Source organism: Dicentrarchus labrax, unplaced genomic scaffold (assembly GCF_905237075.1).
Source record: "Dicentrarchus labrax unplaced genomic scaffold, dlabrax2021, whole genome shotgun sequence".
NCBI lineage: Eukaryota > Metazoa > Chordata > Actinopteri > Moronidae > Dicentrarchus > Dicentrarchus labrax.
This window is the reverse complement of record NW_026136720.1, coordinates 17,333,321-17,357,319: the sequence shown is the minus strand read 5'-3', so window position 1 is coordinate 17,357,319 and position 23,999 is coordinate 17,333,321. Positions and strand designations below refer to the sequence as shown.

The following is a 23,999-nucleotide window of genomic DNA, read 5'->3' as shown; positions in this document are numbered from 1 at the left end:
GTTCCTTTTCTGGATGAGAGAGATTAAGAAACATATTTACAAAAGTTTTATTTATATAAGTTGTTATACCGGTATTTACAAGTACGGATATTGGCACATATCATAAAAAGTTCATTATCAGAGCATTACTGTAACAAAACATGTTTTTTTCTACTTCATATCTATATATGTTAAATGTTTTTCTGTTGTTTTTTCTTTTATCTGAATCTTTATGCTGCTGCCTTGGACAGGATTCCCTGGTAAAATAATCTCATTGGGAATATTCCCTGGTAAAGTGAAGCTAAAGTTATTCAGTTAACCCTCTGTGTGTCAGTGACATGAAAGGACATTTTAAAACGAAAGAGCTGCCATATTGGAGGAGAGAGAATAACTGAACTCAACTTCAAAATTGGTTATATACCCATAGATCTACATTGTACCTGTTAGTGTCAATCACATCAGTGGTTCCAGGCTCATCTGTGTCCCTCATCTTCTTTCTCTCCTCCCTTGCACGTCTCCTTCGCTCCCGAGCTTCCTCCTCATCATCATCGTTGGTGCAACCCACACTGAAATAAAATAAAATATAGATGCATAGTACATGTGTTTGTACTCCAAAATGAGACATGCATTTGAATATAAGAAGAAGAAGTAAAAGTTATAGTAATTAGTGGTAGTTAATACTCACTAATGAATTTAAAGTTGCATAAATTCAACAAATGGATACCAAATAGATTAAATAGTAAATGTAACAATTTTTTTCTATACATAATTACACAGTTTCCATGTTTGTAGCTGTTAAAGTATACTGTAAATAAGATCTGCTTGTGACCTCTTATTTTAGGTTATGATCTTAAAGTATTCAGTGATATACACCACACTGTCTCAAGCAATAAGACATGATGGAGACGGGAGATGCCCCACAGATGAAAAAAGACTAAGACATAATAAGAAACACATTCTACATTTGTCTGAGATCTAAATGTCACAAGAAGAAATTGAAGTGGAAGGAATGACCCCATGGCAACACATTTAATCAGAGACAGAGGCAGTGCTGGGTGGAAAAGAGGAAGATAAAGAGATAAAGATGAGGACAAAATCACCAACTCTGGACAAAAGAATCTTTACACTCTCCTGTCCTCCTCATCTCACTCACATCCTGCCATTGACCTTCATCCACAGTGGGACTTTTGAGCTTGCCAGGTTGTATGTTTCCAAGTACTACCAGGCTTTATGAGGCACGGAGAAAGCTTGAAATGGCTCATTGATAGAGCACGGGTATTATTTCTCTCTGCTCTTCACGCAATGATTTACAGATGTTATGAGAGGAGGTGATGGGAACCACAAGAATCCTTTATGTCTTTAAAACAGAAACAAAGACTCAAACAAGGCTGAAATCCAACAAATCCTCAGGCAAACTTTCCTCCAAATGGCATGGGTCGCCTCAAGGAATCACTGAGGAAGTAATTCAATTCGATAAAACTCCACCCAAAGCTGGAAGCCTGCTGTGAGAATGCTGTCAAAATGTTACATTTCTAGACGACCAACCTGAGGGACATGAAACATAATAAATGAACGGAAATATGATGAGAGCTTCTTGGCTCAGAGAAAAAAAACGTGGTGTGATGAAGGAAAAGAGATTAACTCGAATTGTCAGAAGCATTCAGAGAAGCCTATCTTGTGCTGAAATAAAAATGGCAGTCAAAACATTCCAGCGTCTGCAGAATTTCCTCGGGCTGCAGAAAGGAGCCGAGAGGCTGGGTTGGCACTGCTGGCAGGGCTGGCTGCAGGACTGTGAGAAAATTGTTAGGAATGCCTTTTTTCACTGAGGCTCTGATAGGACGTCTGATATGACAACAACTGACTTCCGAACTAGAAGAAAATAATGTGTTGAGATGTTATTGATTGTACGGACACACTGACTATCTGATCATGGCCTAATGTTACCACTAACCCTTAAAAGATAAAAGTTACAATATTCTTAACAAATTCAACGAAGACACCAAAACCAACTTTATACTGTATGTGTTAGTTTGTCTCTGAGTATTTTCTGACACCCCCAACCTGTCTGTAGCACTCATGCTCAAAGCCCATTCATTAAGAGTAAAAAGATGTATTAGGAACTATTTTCAGCAGTGGTTTAATACACATTTGGCACTATAGTGTTATAGTATTTACTGCAGCAAGACTGTGTATGTGGGATTGATTAAAAACAAACTACATTGGCAATATTCATTGTAATAAAGACAATGTCACTCAGCCTTTGAAGGATCAATTTATTGCAGTTTTTTAAAGGGATCTTTTGAAAATAAATAATTCCTGTTTTTATTTTGTGGTTAGTTTGAGTGTCTGTGGGCTCTGAGTAGTAGCTCAGTGATTGATTAAGCTGCAGCTGACAGCTACAGGTGTCAGCAATTGTGCTTATACTTGAAGTTGAATCAGATTGTTAATTTGGTTTATATTGTTATTGTACTGTGAATAACACAGTTAATACTAAGCAGGCAACCTTTACTTCTGCACTCCCCTACAGTTTATATCCCTGTAGATCACTTTCCTTTTTCCCTTTTCCTTCTTATTATGTCATAAGATACAGTCTAAAGCATCAAATCTGCAAGTTTACACTTGTGAGTAACCATCTTACTGTAGAACGGATATTAGCAATAACTCTTTGATATTTATCTGAGCACAAGGAGAGATGGAGGGAGACGGCAGAGAGTGAGAAAACAAATCCAAACAGCAGCTCAGTCCCTAATGAACGAAAAAGGCAGAGGAGATCATTAAACCGTCATCGCCTGGTCTCCATCCAAGTCTTGTCTGCTGTACTCTTCGCAGGTACTCACAACTCTCTCATGCAAAAATGCATAAACCCAAAGACAGACAAATACACACAGTAAGCCTTGACCATTGAGCATCTGTCTCCAAGACACTGCATAGCTAAAGGATCATTAGAAGACCAAGAAAAAATATTAGAGAAGAAACATGTTAAATACCTCTACATTGGTTCATTGCACAATGGTAAAGGTAAGGTACATAGGTTTACATGGCTTTTGCACACTGCACAGTACAGGTCAGACTTCCCTGTGAGCAGCTGGTGTCTAATAACGCTAGCAGCGACTGTACATGTGGTTTATAAAAGCAGGGGAATGTTAGACCCTGCTTATCAAATAAGGTGCACTGAAGCTGAAAGCGTATCAGGTTTGTTTTGTGCCAAACACTGACAAAAACAAATGAGGCTTTAATTTAAGATGTCGTGGTGTAGGATGTCCTTTTATAGCATTTGTACAATTTTTACCATGCATTCACTTTTTGTTCTGCAAAATCCAGCTGGTGTTTGAGTGTGCATGTCCATTACATGTGTGCTTGTCCTGTCCGGACATATGTTTATATGTTTATATGTTCTTAGAGGGTTTACTCACTTATCAGCCTCGTGGCGCATCTGCTCTCTCCTCTGCCTCCTCAGCTCCATGCGGCGGTCAAACTCATCGTCCATGATGCCCAAAAGATTCTCCTCACTTTCTCACTGAAAGACACAATCGTGACATCAAATCATGTGTTTTAAATCCTGTACAATCAGTCACTCATCAATTGGTTTATTTTGGATCATACTTCAACAGGAGAAACATTTGCTTAGGAAAATCTTCTAATTTCTGCTTTGCATTTGCTTTCCTGTACATTGGGATCCAACTAAATCTAATTTCATCATCAAAGTAACTTCTCAACATTGTGAGGTTTAATACTAACAGACCCTCACTGTGACAAAGAAAACATGCTAAATTAAATTTTTTAAAAGTTATTCATAAATATACACACATCAAAATAAAGGGGGCCACCCAAGACAGTTTCATGGCATGGATAGAAATGAATAAAGAACTACAGTGCCTGTTGGTTTACAATACCTTAGCAGTAGCTGAAGTTTAGTCCATGAACAGCAGTGTCTCCCCTCTCTTCATACATCAACTTCTACAGTCTGGTTTATATCTCAGCCCTTCTGCAGCACAAAGAATTCCTGCTTGTTCTTTCAGCGACTTTAACTACCAGAAAAGGCAAAGCCTGCCTCTCTGCTCCCCTCTCTTTCTCTCTCAGCCTCCCTCCTCCTCCTCAACCTGACTCCTGCTCTCTCCCCCTGCCTCACTTTACCCTCCCTGATCTCTGACTTCAGACTCTCTCAAACTATTGCCCCTGGTCTGCCTTGTTTTATCCTGCTTTCTTTCTGTCTGTCTGATGTAGCTGTTGTAAAATGTATCAGTTTAACCCTGTTTCCTTAAAGGCCCTTTTGTTAGCCACCAAATAAGAAATCCATCTTAAATCATCTTGAATCAACTAATAATTGTCTTTGCTCAGATCCACTGTCCAGATTACCACACACAGACATCAGGCATCATAGCAGTCTTTGTATTAGATTCTAGAGAGGAGTTACATAAATTTCCAAGTTGTTAAGGACTTTCAGGATCAAAAGCATTTAGATTCAGAGTTGATCCATGACATGCAGCCTAAAAGAAAACCAAAATAGTCTTTAAGAGTCTGGTTTAAGACAACAGAGTAATCTATGCACGGCATCTGTGCGAGTCCAAGAAAAACCAAAACAGAATATCATTTGTTCTCTCTTGCAAACACTTGTGACAATGTCTCTGGCTTTTGAGACAGGCATTAAAGGACCAGTGTGTAGGATTTAGTGGCACCTAGCGGTGTAGTTGAAGATTGCAACTCTCTCGCTTCCCCTCCAAGTGTGAAGAAGAAACTACAGGGGTTGCGAAAAAAACATATTTAGAGTCTTTGGTTTGTCCATTCCAGGCTACAGTAGAAACACTGCAGTTCATGGGAGGTGACCAAACCAACAAACATAAACATAACAATTCATATTTTCAGGTGATTATACACAACATGAAAACATACCTATGAATATTATATTCCATGCTGCCAATAGATCCTCCCAAATCTTAAACACAGGACCTTTAGGCCCCTGGAAAAATTCCTCCTGAATGAAGGTGGAGGCCTATAATATCCTATTCACTGAAAAGCCTGTTATACAGGATAATTTTATTCGAATTGTAGAGGCTGGACAGGCGTGATATCTCTGAGAAAAGTACCCCTCATTCATCATAATAATCATTAACTGCCGCTGCTGTTGTAGTGCAGATCTACTGAAACTCCACTGGCGTCAGATAGTATATAATCTACAATTGAGTGTGTATCTAATAAGGAAATAATAAAATCTGAAGTTTTGCCCACACTGGTAGGGGGTAATTTCCCAAAGCTTCCCAAAGACCACAACTTCCTGAGCCAAGTCACAATCTGCAAACCCTTCTGGCTATAGAGCAAGAAATCAGACGCATAACCTTGAGTGTTCATAGATAAAATCTTGTGAATAAATTGAGCATATCCTTAGATGCAATATCAACTTCTTGGGCTGAAGAATTAACTACATCATTCATCTATGGCCTTTAAGACAGTTTGGGTAGCTCTGTGTTAACACCTTTAGCCGTGAGAGCCAATTCCAAAGCACTGCCAATAAAAACGCTTCATCAAATGTATTTTTTCTTACATGGAACATTTACCAGCTGCACAATAAGCAGCTGCCATCAACCATCTTTTGCAACCTTGTATAAGTCTGTAAGAAAGCCTGCCAGTAACTCCAGCCAACAGATACAATGAACTGCAGTGTGAAAGTAGGAACAGTGAAGGTATGATTTCAGAGCAATTCTGTCCCAACCAGAGGAGGAAGGAAAATTAAACCAGCAAACTAACACATATAATTCAGCATGAAGTGTTTAGTTTGATTACTGGATGTCTGTTGTCTCTAAGGAATCCACTTTTAAACGTATACTACTTTTTTTTCTTTTACATATTTACTGTATAAAGAAATAAACTGTCCAACAAACTTCTTCTTAACATATGCCACAATCATTATGGCTGGGAACATTTCAGACGAAGTTGCAGTATCTATGTAGCGTTACCCAGTTATTACAACTAGCAAACTTTGTACACCTTCAGAATTAATTGTTGGGACTTAAATTTAAGTTAAGGAACAAACTTATGCCACAAACTGTAATTGTGTATGTTAATATGGTTCACAAACCTATTTCAGTGCCAGACTGATGAGTGTGAATTCTGAGGACGTACAAAGACATCCAACAGTTCATCCCTAAACAGGATCAATAATACAAATTCTAAAAACTAAACTATTGTTTATAAGAAACCTCTTGCAGCAATTAAAGTGCCTCATATATGTTGGGACATCCTGAGCCAGGAAAAACATTAGCTTAGTTTTTAGTCAGGCTTTGATATCTTTTGTTGGTGGTTCCCTTAATATACTGAAAATGGGTCTAATGACAGTGGTGAATGAAACCTCCATCCAACTACTGCGAGTCCAGGATCAAAAAGTCTGCGCACACACACACACACACAACTCATTTGTTTGACATTTGAGGACACGCTGAAAGAAAATGATATGGGGAAAGTTTCTGGCCTGAAACCACGCATCAATCTTCTTCTATAACAACATACCAACGAATACTGGGAATCAAGATGATGTGAGCTCACAGAGTCAAGCTGATTTTACTTTTTTATATAATGTGTGTTTTCTCTCCTCACTGTATGTCCCAACCAGTCACTAGCAGTGTAGCACAGCTTGTGTTATCAGAGTTGATTATATGAGGTAATGTAACACTACGCATTGTCACAAAGAGGGCTACTTGAGCACCGTCCCTTTATTTAGGTATCTGTATCTTCAGATCTGACAAGGAGCCCACCAACAGTGAGCAGCCGGTCATAATGGAGCAGATGGATATAACAGTTTAGTTTTTACAATGGGCGATACCATATACAGTCACAATGGCCTATAAACAAGACTGGGTCAAAAGAGATCTTTTTTTAAAACATCCACTACATGGCTAGTAACAGTTGAGAGCTTTCCTGGAAAAGGCCAGCACTTTCACACATCACTTCCCTGGAAAACAAGAAAGTGATTAACTGAAACCCATATTTAGCATAAAACATTTGGAGAGGTGGTTGCTGTTAATCTATAAAACAAAATTATCTGTAGTCCGGAAATAAAACACAAAAACAAAGATCAAGAGAGTGTACTGAGTGAATTTTTGGGGCAAACCTTTGTGCAGACGTGTATGGTTCCAGACAATAAATCCTAATATATTTGATGATCCTTTGACTTTTTCCTCTAGCACAACCATAAGTTATTGGATGGATTGCTGTGAAATTTGGTCCCCTTAGGATGAAGTGTAACTTTTCCTCGAGTGCCATCAGGTCAAAATGTTAATTCAGAATGGAATAAAGTTTATTGTAATGTATAAAATCAGACACAGTACAATGTATAGTGAAATTTGTCCACTACATTTAACCCATCTCGATACAAGGAGCAATGTGCGGCCACAGGGACCAAATCCAGATCTAAGCCAGAGACTTGGTCATGGGTACTGACTGGAGAATTAACATAATACTATGTTTTGATGGTGGGGGAAACAGGAGCATCTGGAGGAAAACCACACAAACACAGAGGGAGAATATGCAAACCACACAGGGCCTGCTCCAGGACCTTCTTGCTGTGAGACGACAGTGTTAACCACTGAGCCACCGTGCTGTCCAATACTCGTCCAATATTTGTCCAATACTTTGGTTTATGGCCAAATACCTGCAAACCAGGGATGTAAGACCCACCGGTTTGCATCGGTGCACTGACATTAAAGCTCAAGATGCAATACAGCACTCACCCCTCCTTCCCAACATCCTTCATCATTACACAAGTGTCCCTCACAGCGATGATAGGAGGTATTCTAGCTATGTGGTCTCCTGTACAGCAACGCCAAACTAAAATCAGTCAACTATCATGTCAAGGGCATCTATTGTCCTAAAGATATGCAATGATAATGAACACAACAGTTAATTTTGTTCTTTGGCATCATCACATTCACCTTTGAACAACCTCATTTGTGTGGACATCACCTACATTTCTTATAAAAGCATTTTTCTATGGGGGTGAAGCCCTAACATCATTGCAACATAATTCCTCTCACATTCAAACATGAGACAAACTGTTATCCATCACTCTCTCACATCTGTTCTTATATGGGATCAATTAGGGCTGGTCTGTTTTGTAAGTCAGGAGCTGGAGCGTTGTGGCCTCTATGGAGCAGCAAAGACAGACTGACCTGCAGGCTAACAGCTCACAGACATGTCAGAGTCATGATCCAGGCCTGTTTGGATTGGCCTGGGTCCAGCAGGGCCGGCAAGTTCTGCATTTCTAAAGTTTAAAAACTCGACACTCTGGCAGCTAGAGGTGAATGCTTTTCTACCCCCCACTTTGGTCCCCATAACAGCTGCCCCATCAGTCACCACACAGGTAATTTGTATGGATTAGATGGGTGCTGTTGGTGGTGAATTATTCCCTCTCTAACACTGAAATAATCCAAATCTAAGTCCCCCTTAGATGAAAGCACTGATCATACTGACATTTTAGTTCAGATAGAAGTGTCTGTGCCTACCCGAGACACTGAAACAGTCCCTTAAAGCTCCAAACCTTTAAACTGCAAGATGTAATCAACTCAGCTTGTTATAGGCTGTTATAATCTGCCAGGAGGTGGAATCAAGTTCCTAGAAGATGGGTGCCAAAGATAAATTCGAACTCATGCATCTGTAACTGATTTGTCTCATCTGGGTAAGCTCTCCCTTTTGTGGCCCGCTGATAGGATCAAAAGCTGGTGGGGCACCTCTTTCTCTCTGCCTCCGCACAGCCACTCTCCTCTCATGCAAATGGAAATTCATCATTTGCTTAAAGTTTGCCGAGTGCTTTACCAGACGCTGCCCATGAATATTCATTGACGTTTGCAACAGGTCAACTGTCACAAGAGCAGAAGGGCAGTGACAGTAATGGCTTCCTGATGGCCACATTTAATTGCCTGACACCAACGTGATAAATGTAGACCGGAAAAAAAATTATGTGTTTGTTCTGTAAAATGCCTAAGTACAACATTTACATTTAAAGGTCTAGTGTGTAGGATTTAGTGGCATTTAGCAGTGTACTTGCGGATCATAACTATGGTGGCTGAAAAAACACAAGAGATACATGAACACGTCTATTAGAGCCATTGTTTGTCCCTTCTGGGCTATTGTAGAAACATGACGGTTCAACATGGCAGACTCCATGGACAGCGAAGACCTTTAAGCATTTCATAGCTAGGAATCTACAGCAAGCTTTAACTGGAAGTTCAGATACACAAGACATTGTGTGACAAAATACTTTTAAAGGGATAGATTAACCTTTGGGAAGAGTCAGATTAGAGGATAAAACTGTCCAGTCGGTGAAACTATGGAGCTGAAGCCATGAGGGCGATAAGCTTGCCTTAGCTTAACTTAGCTTAGTTTGGCTTAGTGTAAAGACTGGAAGCAGGGGTAACAACTAGCCTGGGTCAGTCTAAATATAAAAAAATCTTTCCAGTATATCTAAAACTATTTGTTTTCCTTGTTCCTTCAGTGGACACAATTGTTGGCATTAAAACAACTGTTATGTTACAGGATTGTCACTCTTACCTCTGCCAGGTCATGCTGCTTAATCTTAATAGCTTAATAATTAAAATGAACACAGAAGCGAGATACCACATATAACTATTAAATCTGATACCTGCAGTAGAAACTACAACATGTCAAAACCAGACAGACCAATCTACTTGCTCTGTGTGTATTGTATCTTCAAACCCTTCTAATTTAATTCTACAGTCATTTCACATGGAGCTCAGAGGAGTATGTTCAGGAGCAATAATGCAGTGCTGGCCCCAGCCTCCCATAGTTTGAGCAGGTTTAAGGAAGTTTACTAAAAGCATGCAGCTTTCAGGCATATTTAGGGAAAAACATCTGAATACTATATGACGTGTTAGTGATAATAAAGACAGGTCATACTTCGGTAGTGACTAATACTGGAGGCATCGATTTTGAGAATCACACTTCTAATAAACTGATTGAAGTTAACTAGGTGACCTATTAAATGTGATTAATGAATAAGGCTCTGAACATTTTTTTAAGTATCCAATGCCAGTGTTTCCCATCAAAATGAGTTAAATCACTATAAGCCCACATTCGAGTCCTTTGTTTTTAAAGCCAACTACGATTTAGCCTGAGAATTCCTCAAGTGGTCCGCTGAAGGTTATAGTAAGTCTTATAAGACATTAGTGCCTGGTATGCACTAAAAGAGTTAAAAGCCTTCCACTAAAAGCCCTATAATTGCATCAATTGCACGGTCCTTCTTTCTGTCTCTATTCATCCCAGAATTGTGTACACCATGTGCTGTTTGTATATTGTCTGGACTTTGTAATTACTGGCTTGATGATGGCGTCTTTAAAAAGTGTTTGCCAATGTATTAATCAGACATCAAAAGGAGGCAGACTAAAGCATTATGTTCTATTAAAGACTGTTTCTAATGCATGATTTACATTTGGTTTGGCATGTTACGGTAGACCTCACATCTTCAATCAGGAAATATTCAGGAAAGACATGCAGGCAGCTGGATATTAGTAGGCTAACTGTTGGCTACATCTTTCTCTCTTACTCTGTCTCTGTCTTTTTCTCTCATAATCATTCAGAAACATTTTGCGAGTGTAACAAAACTGAAACCAGAAATGATAAATAAATAAATTATTTAACTGATGCTTTTACATCCACTGGTATATCATCAGGCATATTTTGTCTCCTCCCCAAATAGCCTACCCTTGTTGGATATTATCTCGTATGTTGAATGACCAAATTGTAAAAACAACAAATTGCCGTTTTTACACTTTGGTAAAAAAGAGACAATATAACTAATTTGAGACAGTTCTGTATATCCAGTTTCTTCGTTACGGTACTAATTCACATATTCAATACACTGTACATACACACTGTTCTTAATATTGTTGTAGAACTACCATTTTCTGATTCGAAATCACTATCATTAAATTTGTTATCCAATACTGTTTTCACAGTCTTGCAATTGCTTCCAGTAAAGACCTCAAAGGCCAACAGTTTTTATTGGAAGTGTTTAGCTCTCTTAGCTACATAAAAGTGCACCAACACATATATAGTGAGGGTAACATGAATATTTGTTTTTATCTAATAATGTACATCCTGACTTTTAAATTATTATACAGATTAGTTGCAAGGTTCATAACTGAAGAATTATGGGAACTCCATTTGCTGCTAATTTGCACTGTATAACAGCATCAGCTGCATATACAAAGTATAGTGCTCAGATAACTCTAAGGCCTAAAATCATACAAGGTTCTTGTTAAAAGATAAAGAAAGTGCTTCGACGTGCTTATAGAATAAACAGTTGCCAGAGAGGCGTTTGCAATCAATCAAGAAGCCACAGCTGCACATGCCCAAACATGGTCGCATATGAAAAAGTCCCTGACCAGGATACAAATTCCACACAGTTTACAAGACACAACATACTGTAGTGGTGACCTTTTATGCTGCTCGTTTAAATGTTTGTGCACAGTTTGGTTGAAAAGGAGTGTGTGTTGTTTTGTGGCCGATAACCATCGACTGGTAAAGTGGAGATTTGTAAGCATCTTATCATCTCTATGCAGAGTTAACAGGCTCCACTGGACACTTACTCACACTCCTCAGCTCTCCACTCAGTGCTCTGCAGCTCTGCTTTGTTTTAACAAGCAACAGGACACAAGGAGTCCGTCATCAACTGACAGGTAAAAAGTGGAAATTGACAACAACTTCAGCGGGTCGTGAGTCGTGATCACTGAAACCTGAATAAAATGTCATGGTGACACAAGGGGCTAAAGTCATCCAAATTCAAAGTTATAGTTTCCTCCTCGACTGTACTCAATGGAAATAGATGCAGCTATGTGCACTCCCTGTTCTGCATCCCATCAGCTGAGATGGTGTACTCGGCCTCCTTTTAAGGAAGTACACAGGCAGTGTTAGTTGTAGTGTCCCGACTTGGCAAGGCCATGGACAGTCAGCATGGTTTATTCTAGGAAATACCTGCTGCTATACAAAGTGGCAATCCAAGAATAACTTATTTCCATTGTGATTGGAATAATAATGCTGCTGGGAGTCATCGTTGAAGTCAATAAAAGGAAATTGACTATGCCTCTTAGAAGCTGAATAGGAACGGCCGGACATTTAATCAAGAGTCTAAGTCGCTCTAATACTGATGTAAGGAATGTTATTTTTTCTTACATCTTAGACGGCTTGATGGCAGACTGATTGCTAATGAATGACTCTGTTAATGTCAGAGCTACTAACGCTCACCTCTACCGGCTCCTCTAACTCGCTCATGTGGAAAACCATTTCCTGTCCTATTTAGAGCGTCCCACCTGTACAACTAGAGAGCAGAAAGCCTCCCTCTCAAATCACAACACTTTCAAGCAACAAAGGCTCATTTGTGCTCAGACTAAAACATTAACGACTGGATCTCCCCTGTGTTCGTTTCTCATTGCAGACATTGGTATTTAGATCGAGCTAATCACAAATATGAGAACTCTTCTTGTTTGCATTGTTGATGTGAAGCTGTGTGTTCGTTTATGGGAGGCTTAAAGTCTTATGAATAACTTTTACACCTCGTGCAATGTGTGCACAAACATTTTACTGTACATACGCAGCTGTTTTCACTCTCATGACGCACAATAATCCTGGTTTCAGTAATCAAGAGGGGGAGAGGATGCTCTCAAAACCCAAACACATTTCCAGTCTCCAAAGAGATGAGTCCCGTGGTCATAAACTCACACACTCCAACCTCATGTGGTTGTAGCCTTTATCTCCAATACCATCTAAGGAATAGGAGTCTGACTTGGCATGTCAGCGACGGCAAACAGCTTTTCCACAGCCAGACGTCTGCTCAATGTATGAGTGACATAAACTAAAGTCAAATTATAGTATTCACTGCTGTGTTGGACAATGCCAAGTGCTAACCCTTAAGAAAAGACAAATTTGGGGAGTTTTAAGCCACCGATTTGCGGAAGCATACACCAACAAAATGCACATGCTTACAATTACTTCAAGGGGAATCAGGAATTTGCCACTTCTCTGTCCTCCCCTGTTAGAGCAATGCAGGTCCTTCCTAATACTGTTTCAGGCAATGCCTTTCAATTCCAATCCCCTACAGAAATATGGTGAAAATATACAAACTTACATTTTCATCTTTACAAGAATCCCTTGAGGAGTAAACTGTATGACCCTACGCTGAAATGAATAGTCGTTTAATGACTTTCATTGCGGTGAATCTCATTCAGTGACATTTTATGTATTGCAGAATGTTTGGACAAAAACATTATATCCAAAGTGCAATAAAACGTTTCTCATGGGAGAGTATTTCAGGAACACATGCATTTATGCAAACTCTACAGTAAATAAATGTTTGCTTTGATAGCTTTTGTTCAGAGAATAAACAATTTCATGCAATCTTGTCCAGCTGTTGCTCTGCCTAAGGATGTAAAACCCTCCAGGACCCTCTCTAATGATTTTCTTAAAGTAAGATTCATGAGAGGTAAATGAATACTTCACTTCAATTTTTCAAATGCAGAGGTCTACTCTGAGACAGATGAATCCAGACATTTTTCACCTAGGCAGAGAAGAGGACTGAGGTATCTATATAATGTATAACATTATTTGTGTTAACAAGTAAGTTATAGTCTTTTAGAGCATCTCTTCCTAATCTAAACCAGCTGGTTATGTTTAAGTCTTATTATTGAGCCATACACCTACCTTATCAGGACATTAAATGATATATGGAGACCATTAGTGCCAGTTATTATCTCCTCAACAATTATCTAATTCTTCCACATAAGTCACTTTAAATACATAAAAAAAAGCATCCCTCTCTAGCTACACTAACTTGGTTATAAAATAGCATCACACATTGTCATCATCAAACTTACCAGGCCGACAGACCAAAGTCACTGTTCTCTCTGAAAGTCAGCAGAGCCAGAGCAACCAGAGGTTTATAAGCACAGCAACCAGCCCCGCCTGCTCAAGCAGCGACTCAGTGATGATCACACAGAGCCGATGTGTATTTAAACTGTAATGGCACTGATTGCTCTAGTTTATACACAGTTCATTATTATGTAGGTTATATTATAGATACGGTCTTTAAAATTCTGTCTCAGAAAATACTAAACTTTGTGTGTCAGGGTGGTTTCTTTTCTACGTGATTTTACTTAACTAAATCAATATTTATTATATATATATATATATATATATATATATATATATATATAAATATATATTAAATACTTTAATATATATTTTTATCCTTTTCAAAGCAATTCATTAACAAGCTTAAGTCCTCTTAAGCTCATCCTCTTGCTGAATACAGAGTTGTATTGGTATTGAATGACAGGTGTACTTCAGATGGACCTCTGCAATACAAAATGTGTACATGCAGACACTTCCACGCAGTATAGTGTCTACCAAGATACACATGATCATTGCTGCCACATAGATGGGATTATAATCATGTTGATCATCATGTCCATTTAAGAGTGTTTCCATCCAATTAGAGGGTTTTCCCCCTGGCTCAGCTCTACTGGTTTGGCCAAATTACAGAAATGGTTGAGAAATGAAGAGCCACTCCTCTGGATCCATCTGTGGTAGCCAAACTGACTCAGTTGTTTATTGTTTCCAGTGGGCTAAAGACAACCAGAATCCAAATTGCAGGCATGTCTGCACTTCCCAAATTGCATTGTTGTTTGTTTTCTAATTTGCTCCATCACAATATTTATAACTAACTTTGTGTTAGTGTGACATCTGACACGCCTTTGTGTTGCGAAATGATGAACTATCTGATAAAATGACGCCTAAAACGCAGAAATAAAAAACAATCGTTTAGGAAAATTTGAAATCCCTTTTATTTTATCATGCAGACTCTTATACGGTAAGGTGTGAACACCAGGGAAGACATGAAATCATATTACATGAAATGACAAATATACCAGTGTTCTCTACTCAAGTATCGTCAAATGCATGTTCTTATCTCTTTTCCCCTGTTAACCTAACAGACCAGTGTACAGAACAACAGTGGCAAACACAACAAGAGACACAATACAACATACAGTACAATGAAGTAGCCTGTGCCACACACAGTAGTAACATAAGATGAAATAAGATAGTGCTGCTATGAGACAAAATGTGCAGACTCAAGAGTGGCTTGTAACCACTCATGTTATTAACATTACATAAGCAACATCAAATTACATATGTATGATCATTTCTAATGTAAAATGGAAACCAAAATAGTGCTTGGATTATTATTATTTTCATATTCATCCACAATAATGGCATTTATCATTCACAGTTGCTTTTAATCAAAAAGGAGATCAATTTAAAACATCGTCATAATATCCCCATAAAAGTGCAAAGCATAAAAAGTTATCAGACCCAAATAGCAATGTTTGTTAGCCACAGTGTTTTAAAGTCAACCTCTTTTGTGTCAGAGTTAATGTACTGTATAAACCTCATAGAATAACAACTTCAGCTGTCTTACTCTTACTGAGTAGGCCATTTTAAAAGTATGAGTAACACATCAGTGTGGGAAAGGATTTCAGTGGTTTTGCATATTTACAGCATTTCTGTGGTTCACAATTACCCCATTCTAGCTATCAATTTCTATGAGATAAGATTTGTTAACAGAGTGCTGAAAGCTTTTATTCTTAAATTAAATTAAATAAAATGAAATGATCTGATGCTCTTCCTGAAATAAGCCTGAGCACTATGTTAACACTGAAGGCACATGTTTAAATGCAAGGGAATATTCCTAAAGCTTATCAATGTAACAGAAAAACTCCTTTCTGGAAATGAACATATTTCAAGATTTCTCAGCTTCACCACATTACTATTAATCTACTAAGGTAGAGTCAGTGTGTAAATAAATAAATAACCACAGTAGGGTCACCATACAGGCAGGAGTAGCGACAAGTAGCTTAAAAATAACATAAAAAACAAACGCTTCCTCAATGCTTACACATATTACAACTCAAAACAGTGCTGAAACATTTACAGTACATCTCTGAACTTTCTCCGGGCCCTGTCAGCCAGTTTGACCCGTGACACACACACACACACACACACACACACACACACACACACACACACACACACACACACACACACACACACACACACACACTGGTCATTCAGGTCAGGCCACTATTACACATACAGCAACTTCACTGTAAGACTTACCCCTACCTATCCTTTAAATCTTATTAACAACAATTTATTGTTGTTATTGTCTGATGTTACATGATGAGTTATTTGAGAAATAAAAGTCTTACGGGCAGTTTAGTGCATTCAAGTTGACGGTTTGGCTTTCCCCTGATCCTCCACCTTTTTAATTGCCGCCTGAATCTTCGCCTGGTCTCCCAAGAGCTGTCGAGGTTTCACAGGCTTGAGGTTTTCATCCAGCTCAAGCAGCACCGGTATCCCTGTAGGTAAAGTCACACTGGCAATATCCTCGTCCGATATACCTGTTGAAATAGGGACAGTAATATTAAGATTAGACAAACTAGCCACAACCAGGCTTGATGGCTGCCTTTCATTTTGCTTTAGTACAATATGCTTGAATGCTGTAATGAAAGTTTAACACTAAATGTATGACAAATAACACAATTCCTGCCTCTGTGCTTCATACTATTATATAACAGCCAACATGTGTTAAGTTACTGAGTGCCCTGTGCCACATGGAGCCTCCAAAGCTTATGAGTGTAATGAAAGGTCAGAGTGGACTTCATAGCCGCAGCATAATGTAACATAAACTCACTGGCCTTTTTGCATAAGTTCAACTTTCCATTTCTGGAACTGAGATATGTCCTTCCCAATTCAATGACTCTGATGACTAGAAACAGCAGCCAGTCCAGAAACTGGTTGTTTTAATTCATCTGAATGCATTCCCCCGCACACAGACACAAAAGCTGAGAGAGCACTGTTTATAATAGCTTGGGTCTGTGGGTCAGTGGCATACCTTCCAGGTGTTTCAGCAGGGCTCTGCAGCTGTTTCCATGAGCAGAAATGAGCACAGTCCTGCCTTTCCTTATCTCTGGCACCACAGTGCTTTCCCAGTATGGCAGCAGCCTGTCCAACACCTCCTTCAGGCTCTCTGCTCGGGGCAGGCTATCTTTTGGCACGTCGCAGGTGGTGTACCTGCGGTCATTGTAGATTTCAAGGAAGTAAGGGTGGGATTCGTCAATCGGAGGTGGAGTGATGTCATAGCTCCTTCTCCACAACTTCACCTTTTCCTCTCCGTGTTGAAGGGCCATCTCTGCTCGGTTCAAGCCAATCAGGGAACCATAGTGGCGCTCGTTCAGTCTCCAAGCCTTGACCACGGGGACCCACTCCTGACCCATAGCCTCCAGCACCAGCCATGCTGTCTGGATGGAGCGGCTGAGTATGGAGGTGAATACTAAGTCGAACTTGTAGCCCTGCTCCTTCAAGAGCCTACCACAGTCCTGGGCCTCTTTCACCCCATCCTCGCTCAGCTTCTGGTCAACCCAGCTGCAGAAACGGTTCTCTTTGTTCCAGGCCCCCTCCCCATGCCTCAGCAGAAAGAGTTTGTACTTGGACATCCGAGGCACCGGCAGCTGAACCCTGCACACATTCAGCAGAACAAAAAGTTATGCAGTCGGTGATTACACAAGTGTAAATACTGCACAAAGCCAAACAGAATACCACTAATATCCAGCTTACAGTGTAGCCTCACTTAGTCATCTGATCTGAGTTCAGTAGCAGGTACCTCTCGGAGGCAGTGCCAGCGAAAGGTCAGAGGTTGCCCTAAAAAGTCAGACTGAAGGCAGATAGCTACCACAGTTACCCTTATTAACTGCCCCTTATTATTCAGAGGCTGGACACCAAACAGTGATAGACGACGTTAGCTAACTACTAAGCTATATGCAAGTATGTCGGCGGATGGTGTAAAGCTTTCTTAGCAAGCCTAAAAAGGATGGATGGACGTTTTGCTGTGTAAATGACCGTCAGTACAGCGTTATGTATGGCCGCTCAGACCACGGTAAAGACAAGATAAACACACAAAAACAGAACTGCAGGCGTGTGGCGACCTCAACCCAAAATTATCCGAATATTGTGAAAAATGTCCTCTTACCCTGCGTGGGTTTTAAATCCGGCTTAAATGCAGCTAGTAACGTTACAGCCGTAAATGTTGACAGGCCATGTACAGCAGCGTCCCCCTGAACGTTGATGATTGACACTGCGTTCCTCCAATCGGAATGGCGGATATCACATGTGGGCGGGGCCGTTGTCGAACGTTATGCCCATATTAGGAGGAGTTGTAACGGTCAGGCACGTTCGCCGTGGAGGGAGGAAGGAGGGAGACGAAGGGGGAGTAACCAGGGTTACATCGGCGAGGTACACCCTGCTAGTAGCTAACTGTTGATGTTTTGTTGGTGGGCTTTGTGGTTTACAGCTTGGTGAGTATTTATGGTGTTTGTAAGAGAGGGACAGCAGTTTAACACAACTTTGTTCATAGGAAGTGAGAAGGGACAGTGTGTTTTAAGTGTGTGTGTGTGTGTGTGTGTGTGTGTGTGTGGGAGAACAGTGAGGACAAAGTACATAATATGACTAAATTACACTTATGTTTAAAATAATAGTAGTTTGGGTAAATTCTGCCACTTGTTGTCCACTCTAGCGTAATTATAACCTTACATTAAGCTGCTTCAACACTTTTTGAATGTTTTTTTGTAGTCAGGTTTATTTTTTTAAACCAGGTTTCAACACTGAATGTGAAGCTGGGTTTAAAAAAATGCTTCATCATTTCACATACACACACAAAAAAAAGATTAATTTACATTCACTCCCATGAGATTAAACCCTAACTCAAGTCTCTATCATTTTTTTTTTACCCCAAATGTCCCATAATGTCACGCTAAACAATTTTAACTTGACATAACATAGAGGCGGGCGACCACACCACAGTACACACAGTTTATATGTGTGTATAGTGATACATATTCAGGAAAAAACATGTATACATTTATCTAATAGGGGATTTTTTTGACGATAAATACCCTCAGACAACATAACATAATCCATATAAGTATAGAAATACTGTATGGAAAGCGACTGCGTTCTAGTTTAAGACACAGAGGACCATTCTTCTCCGAGCAATGTCATTTCCTTTTTTATTAATTGGTACACAAATCATAACATTGCTTCTTCTCATCATAATGTCTAAGTTTAATGCCGAATCCATTTTCCAGGATGCTGTCAACACTAGCTGCCCCAGGAATGTGTATTCATTTTGTTTATCTATCCAACAGGCACAAGACACAAGAATACACAAAAATGTTGTTCTACATGTTTTATCTTGTAGCAGTGGGAAATGTATAAATTGGACAAATTATGATTTGTAATTGTAGACAAATAATCTATATTTTCTCTCATTGTTGTCTGTTTATTGTTGTATATTGCAGAGGTCAAAAAAAGCAAGTTAGTAACAATATTACAGGCGTCCGGAGACAGCCAATAGTGGTCTGTATTAATGAATTCATATGGATGCTAAAAACTACAAAAGCAATACAGTGCTCTAATATATTAAATACATACGTTTTTCATAATAAATCACCATACATTATGTAAAAAACTATATGTATGAAATGAATTATCATTAAAGAGGTCATATTAAGCTTGTTTTCAGGTTGATACTTGTATTTGTTTGGTCTACTATAATAGGGTCATATGCTTTTTGCGTTTAAAAAACACATAATTTGTCTCATACTGGCTATTCCCGCAGCACCTCTATTCACCCTCTGTTAGAAACAGATTTTGTTTCACACAAAAAACTATAAAACACACTAAAGCACATGTTTAACCTCCAAAAGCATAATATGTCCTCTTTAAGTTAAACATATTAACTATTGCCATTTACACAAACACTTTAAACATGAACTGTGTGAACTTGTTACTCTGGTCTTCATTTTCACTGTGATTATAGGGTGAATAACAGTCACATGTTTCACTGGTTCCACCTGTTTTAGAGCAGCAAACTCCAGCACAAAGAAATTCACCACACAATCTACTGCCCGGCATCAAACAGCTTCTTCCTGCCCTCCATACCAGACATGGCGTCCACATTCTTACGCCAGTCAGTCACCTCTTCCTTCTGTGGAGTCAAAAGATGATTTTGAATCAGCTACTTTTGACTAAACCGGAGTACTTGTAGCCATTTCAATACAAATAGGCACACTGTCGGGGGATATGCGGATACATGCTTTTTATTGTTAAGAGAAGAATGAAATTCCTGCACTAAACATTACTGCCTCAGCTGCATTCTTACTTCCTCTACAATTTTTGTAACAAAGAAAACCCCTTACATGTCATGTCTACTTTCTAGTTCCTTTTTAAACATTTTACCAGTTCAGATTTCAGTCAGGGTTTCATTTTAGACGTCATGTTTAGCTGTTTTCTGCATATATATGCCAGAAATGTCTATCTTTGGCTTTAGCATTGGTGTTTAATTGTTTTATTATTTGTGTGCTACATTTAAAATACAAACAGAGGACTCCAAGGAAAGCAGCACTGATACGGAGTGGACTATCCTCACTGAAGACAGTCAATTGAAGTGAAACCACATCATATTTTGAAGTAAAGTTAAAGCAAGTAAGCCTTACCTTCTCTTCCTCTTTCTTCACAGTCTTGAGGTTGGCCTTGAAGTCCACAGACTCTTTGACCCTAGCGCCCAGCAGAGCTCCCAGCATGGCGTCAGCAGACACTCTCACCCTCCTCAGGTTTGGTCTCTTCATCTTGCCCTTCAACTCATAGATCTTCTGGGACAGTTCTTGTATCTTTTTCCAGCAGAAATGACAAACCCAATCTCAACATTGCCCTTAAAATGTGCAATTACCAATGAATATTGGTTACATACATACATTCCTTTAAATTTGTAAGCTGCTTAATCTTATGTGAAAAAAGATTGTACTCAGACGGATATTCACAAATATTACTCACCTCCTTATCATTTTTTGTGACTTTAGAGTTAATGTCATACCGTTCTTCATCAACCACATCGATCTTCTGGTGCAGTTCTTTACAAAGATTCTGTGGACAGAAACCTTTACCGTGTAAGACTCGTTACTGGTCTTAATGGAAACAATGACATGGCAGGTAACAATACATAGAGACAGTGCAACATCTGTATGGGCAATGATTTGTTTCTAAAATGCACCATAATATTGTGTAAATTCAAAGTTTAGAGAAGCAGGCAGATTAATCCAAGGACTCCACTGATCCCTATTAAAATTGTTGACATTGAGGTCTATGGATTATCCTGATTAACTCAAGACATCGTTCTTGGCAGGAGGCATCAGTGTTGAGGTTTTCAGATGTCATTTTCAATGCTTTGACCGCCACAAGCTAAATTACATTCACCTTGATTGTGTTTGGGTGGAAGCAGTCTGGTGGTACCTCAAAACCTCTGCAATTAAAGTTCTGTCGTCTACTATTCGAGACCGAGTCAAGGCTGAGTCCAAAGAGGTTTCATTGCCAGTCCAAATGAGACAATTTGCCACTTAGTTGAGTTTTGGCAGCCAGGCAAATGATTTCAAGTGACATTAACTATCCATCTGCTAACCATGGTTAACACCAGTTCTAGAGGGATTTTGAACTAAACCAATACCCTTTTTCTGAACAAGCATGTTTCATCAATGGTTTTGTTTTGAAGGAGGAAGTTACTTCAGAAAAAAACAAACATATATTGCTGGACTTGGACGAGACCAATTAGAATATTTGTTGAGACCAACGGCCAAGTCCGAGACAAGTCTGAGCGCAAATACCAACGAGTCCGAGACAATAGAAAAACGTCTACAGCATACAGGGAAAAAGTGAAGTGTTTTTATGTGATTTAATGTTGACTTTCTTTAAAGCCAGAACAAAAAAAAGAAATGAAATAAAATGCTTCAATGATAAATGTACCTGTAGATCCTGCAAAGAGAGGCCGGATGTTTCGAGCGCTGGGACTCTCTCAGCGAGGATTCTCTCTCGTTCATCTTTTCTGAATTGCTTTTCATTGTCCAGCATAGTCATGGCCTTCTTTAGTAGTTTGGTCTGGTGCACATATAAAATTACACCTCAGTCAGACAATGTATGGTTTACAGCACTTAAAAATGTAAACAGTTTTTTTTACAGCATTACTATCCAAGACTAACACACAGTTATACATAAAATACCTTCAAGAACAGTCTGCGAGATGCAGAGATCTTTGGCTTTGGTTTCTGGAAAAGAAGACGGTATACATGTCGGATTCCTGATAAAATATTTCACACATAATAATAATTTCCCAGTGTCCATTTTCTTTACAGGCATGTTTTGCTGTATTATTTCAGCAAACACAAAAAATGACAACATAAACAGTACTGACTACAGCCTGAGTAGAATTTGATTAATACCTTTATATTTTAACTTGTATTTATTTTTCCTTTGTTTTTGATGATATTCAAGTGTTAAGTCAATCAATTTCATGTCTAGTCAGGGCACTTTTACATATTTATGGATGTAGAAATTCCACACATTCTGTCTTAGACAGCAGAATCAACTTACCGAGGGCCTGTCCAGTGAGGAAGGTGTTGTCCATAATTTAAGAAGAGAAAGAGAAAAAGTGCAGTTTGTTACATTTCTGGAATCTCACATGTTAAAATATGAGTTATGGTGTGAAGAAAGTAAATGAGACGTGTTCTTACGCTTCAGACATGGTTGCGGTTCTGTGTGTCTCCCCTTGTCAAATCTATCAAAGTAAAAGAAAGTAAGATGAAATGTATTTGTGATTTTACAGAAGAATACACGTGTATATATATATACGTCAGCTCATTTACTGTGTACAGGAAAAAGCTGAATTAAGCTAAAACATCATCACTTCTGACTAAGAAAATCTTACATATCATAGGTTGCAGTTCCACAGCAGGGGAGATCCACAATGTATGACATTGTCTAAAGGTCAAACCTACTGTATGAAAAAATACTCTCTAATACAAAGCAAAAAGTACCTCTACTGTTACTACAAATTACCAGACAAACAATCAATAAAGACCAGAAAGGCCAGAATTCACATTGCTTTTTACAGACATTTTTAACAACTTTTAATTTAATAACAAAAAGTCTTCAATTTCAGATCATTACATTAAAATGACACTACAACATTACAATCAGTGGGAATAGGTTGCAAAGAAGAACACATAAATCCTCTTTGTGAGGTGGTATTTATAACTTCTACTTCTGTTCAAGGTAGTTGATCTCAAACTCACTCACATGTTAGGAGATTTTTGAATGAGACAGCTTTCATTTGAGTAAAAAATGTTACATTAAGTTGTAAGAGTTATAACTTGCATTAACATAAATGCTGTTTTAAAAATCCAGCCATGCCTTTTTTAAAATACTATTGAATTTGGAGTAGCATCCGCTCCCTCAACTTTTAACAAGAGTATTGTAATACAAAGCCTTCATTTGGTGTTATCCCTTAATGTTCTGTATTTCAAAATAAAGCTCCTTACCTTATACAATAGGTGACAAATACTCACAGGCGTCTTTTTCTGAGACGAGAAGGACAGAAAGAGGGTAGATATATAGATTCCAGCGCTCATGTGAGTGGCTCACTAAAATAGCCCCACCGTCCTCGCCATTCTTGTGCTGCGTCTCTGACATCCCATAAGTATGAAGTGTGAAATTTCTTACTTGGACCGTCCACCTGCGATGCTTTCTTAGTGCCTCTGTCTCCTCGCTAAGGAGGAGAAGGCAAAGCTTGAAGGAGCTTTAGTCCGACATTATGTGTGAGAAATTAAAGTTGATCCCACGTATAGTCCAAGGTGATTATTATATTACACATTGGAAGAAAACAGTGGCAGGATTGTCATCTTTCAATTGAGAGAACATTGTTGGTTTCATGTTTGTATCAAGTACATAAATATGAAGATAACATACTCTCACCGCAATCACTTGAACAAAGACCGCAATCATACCATTTCTTTTTTAGCATTATGTCTTTAATAGCCGATACATTTTGAATGTTTGAGAAACTAGATGGCAAGACA

General features: G+C 38.9%; 3 protein-coding genes across 7 annotated transcripts in view; all 3 read right to left on the bottom strand.

The window, feature by feature from the left end:
• The window catches only part of cald1b (caldesmon 1b), a 28,030-nt gene extending 14,069 nt beyond the window's left edge, over nucleotides 1-13,961 (bottom strand). For all 4 annotated transcript variants that reach the window (XM_051381648.1, XM_051381649.1, XM_051381646.1 and 1 more), the window contains exons 1-3: nucleotides 13,854-13,961; nucleotides 3,393-3,496; nucleotides 420-545 (exon numbers count right to left, since the gene is read on the bottom strand). In XM_051381648.1, the coding sequence (XP_051237608.1) occupies nucleotides 420-545; nucleotides 3,393-3,466 (200 nt within the window). In that variant the 5' untranslated portion in view covers nucleotides 3,467-3,496; nucleotides 13,854-13,961. The remainder of the gene's footprint in view (nucleotides 1-419; nucleotides 546-3,392; nucleotides 3,497-13,853) is intronic.
• An 837-nt stretch (nucleotides 13,962-14,798) lies between these two features.
• Nucleotides 14,799-18,347, bottom strand: bpgm (2,3-bisphosphoglycerate mutase). 2 transcript variants are annotated; one of them, XM_051381884.1, is made up of 3 exons: nucleotides 18,068-18,347; nucleotides 16,934-17,556; nucleotides 14,799-16,439 (listed from the first exon to the last, which is right to left on the bottom strand). In XM_051381884.1, the coding sequence occupies exons 2-3, from the start codon at nucleotides 17,532-17,534 to the stop codon at nucleotides 16,264-16,266; spliced, it is 777 nt and encodes a 258-aa protein (XP_051237844.1). In that variant the 5' UTR covers nucleotides 17,535-17,556; nucleotides 18,068-18,347; the 3' UTR covers nucleotides 14,799-16,263. The 2 variants fall into 2 exon arrangements, with proteins under 2 accessions (XP_051237844.1, XP_051237845.1); XM_051381885.1 differs by lacking the exon at nucleotides 18,068-18,347 and adding an exon at nucleotides 17,656-18,045.
• Nucleotides 18,348-19,267: 920 nt separating this feature from the next.
• On the bottom strand, nucleotides 19,268-22,549 carry LOC127353926 (troponin I, slow skeletal muscle). The gene is made up of 6 exons (XM_051383533.1): nucleotides 22,516-22,549; nucleotides 22,146-22,231; nucleotides 21,892-22,023; nucleotides 20,929-21,018; nucleotides 20,592-20,765; nucleotides 19,268-20,083 (listed from the first exon to the last, which is right to left on the bottom strand). The coding sequence occupies exons 1-6, from the start codon at nucleotides 22,547-22,549 to the stop codon at nucleotides 19,997-19,999; spliced, it is 603 nt and encodes a 200-aa protein (XP_051239493.1). The 3' UTR covers nucleotides 19,268-19,996.
• Nucleotides 22,550-23,999: the final 1,450 nt, after the last annotated feature.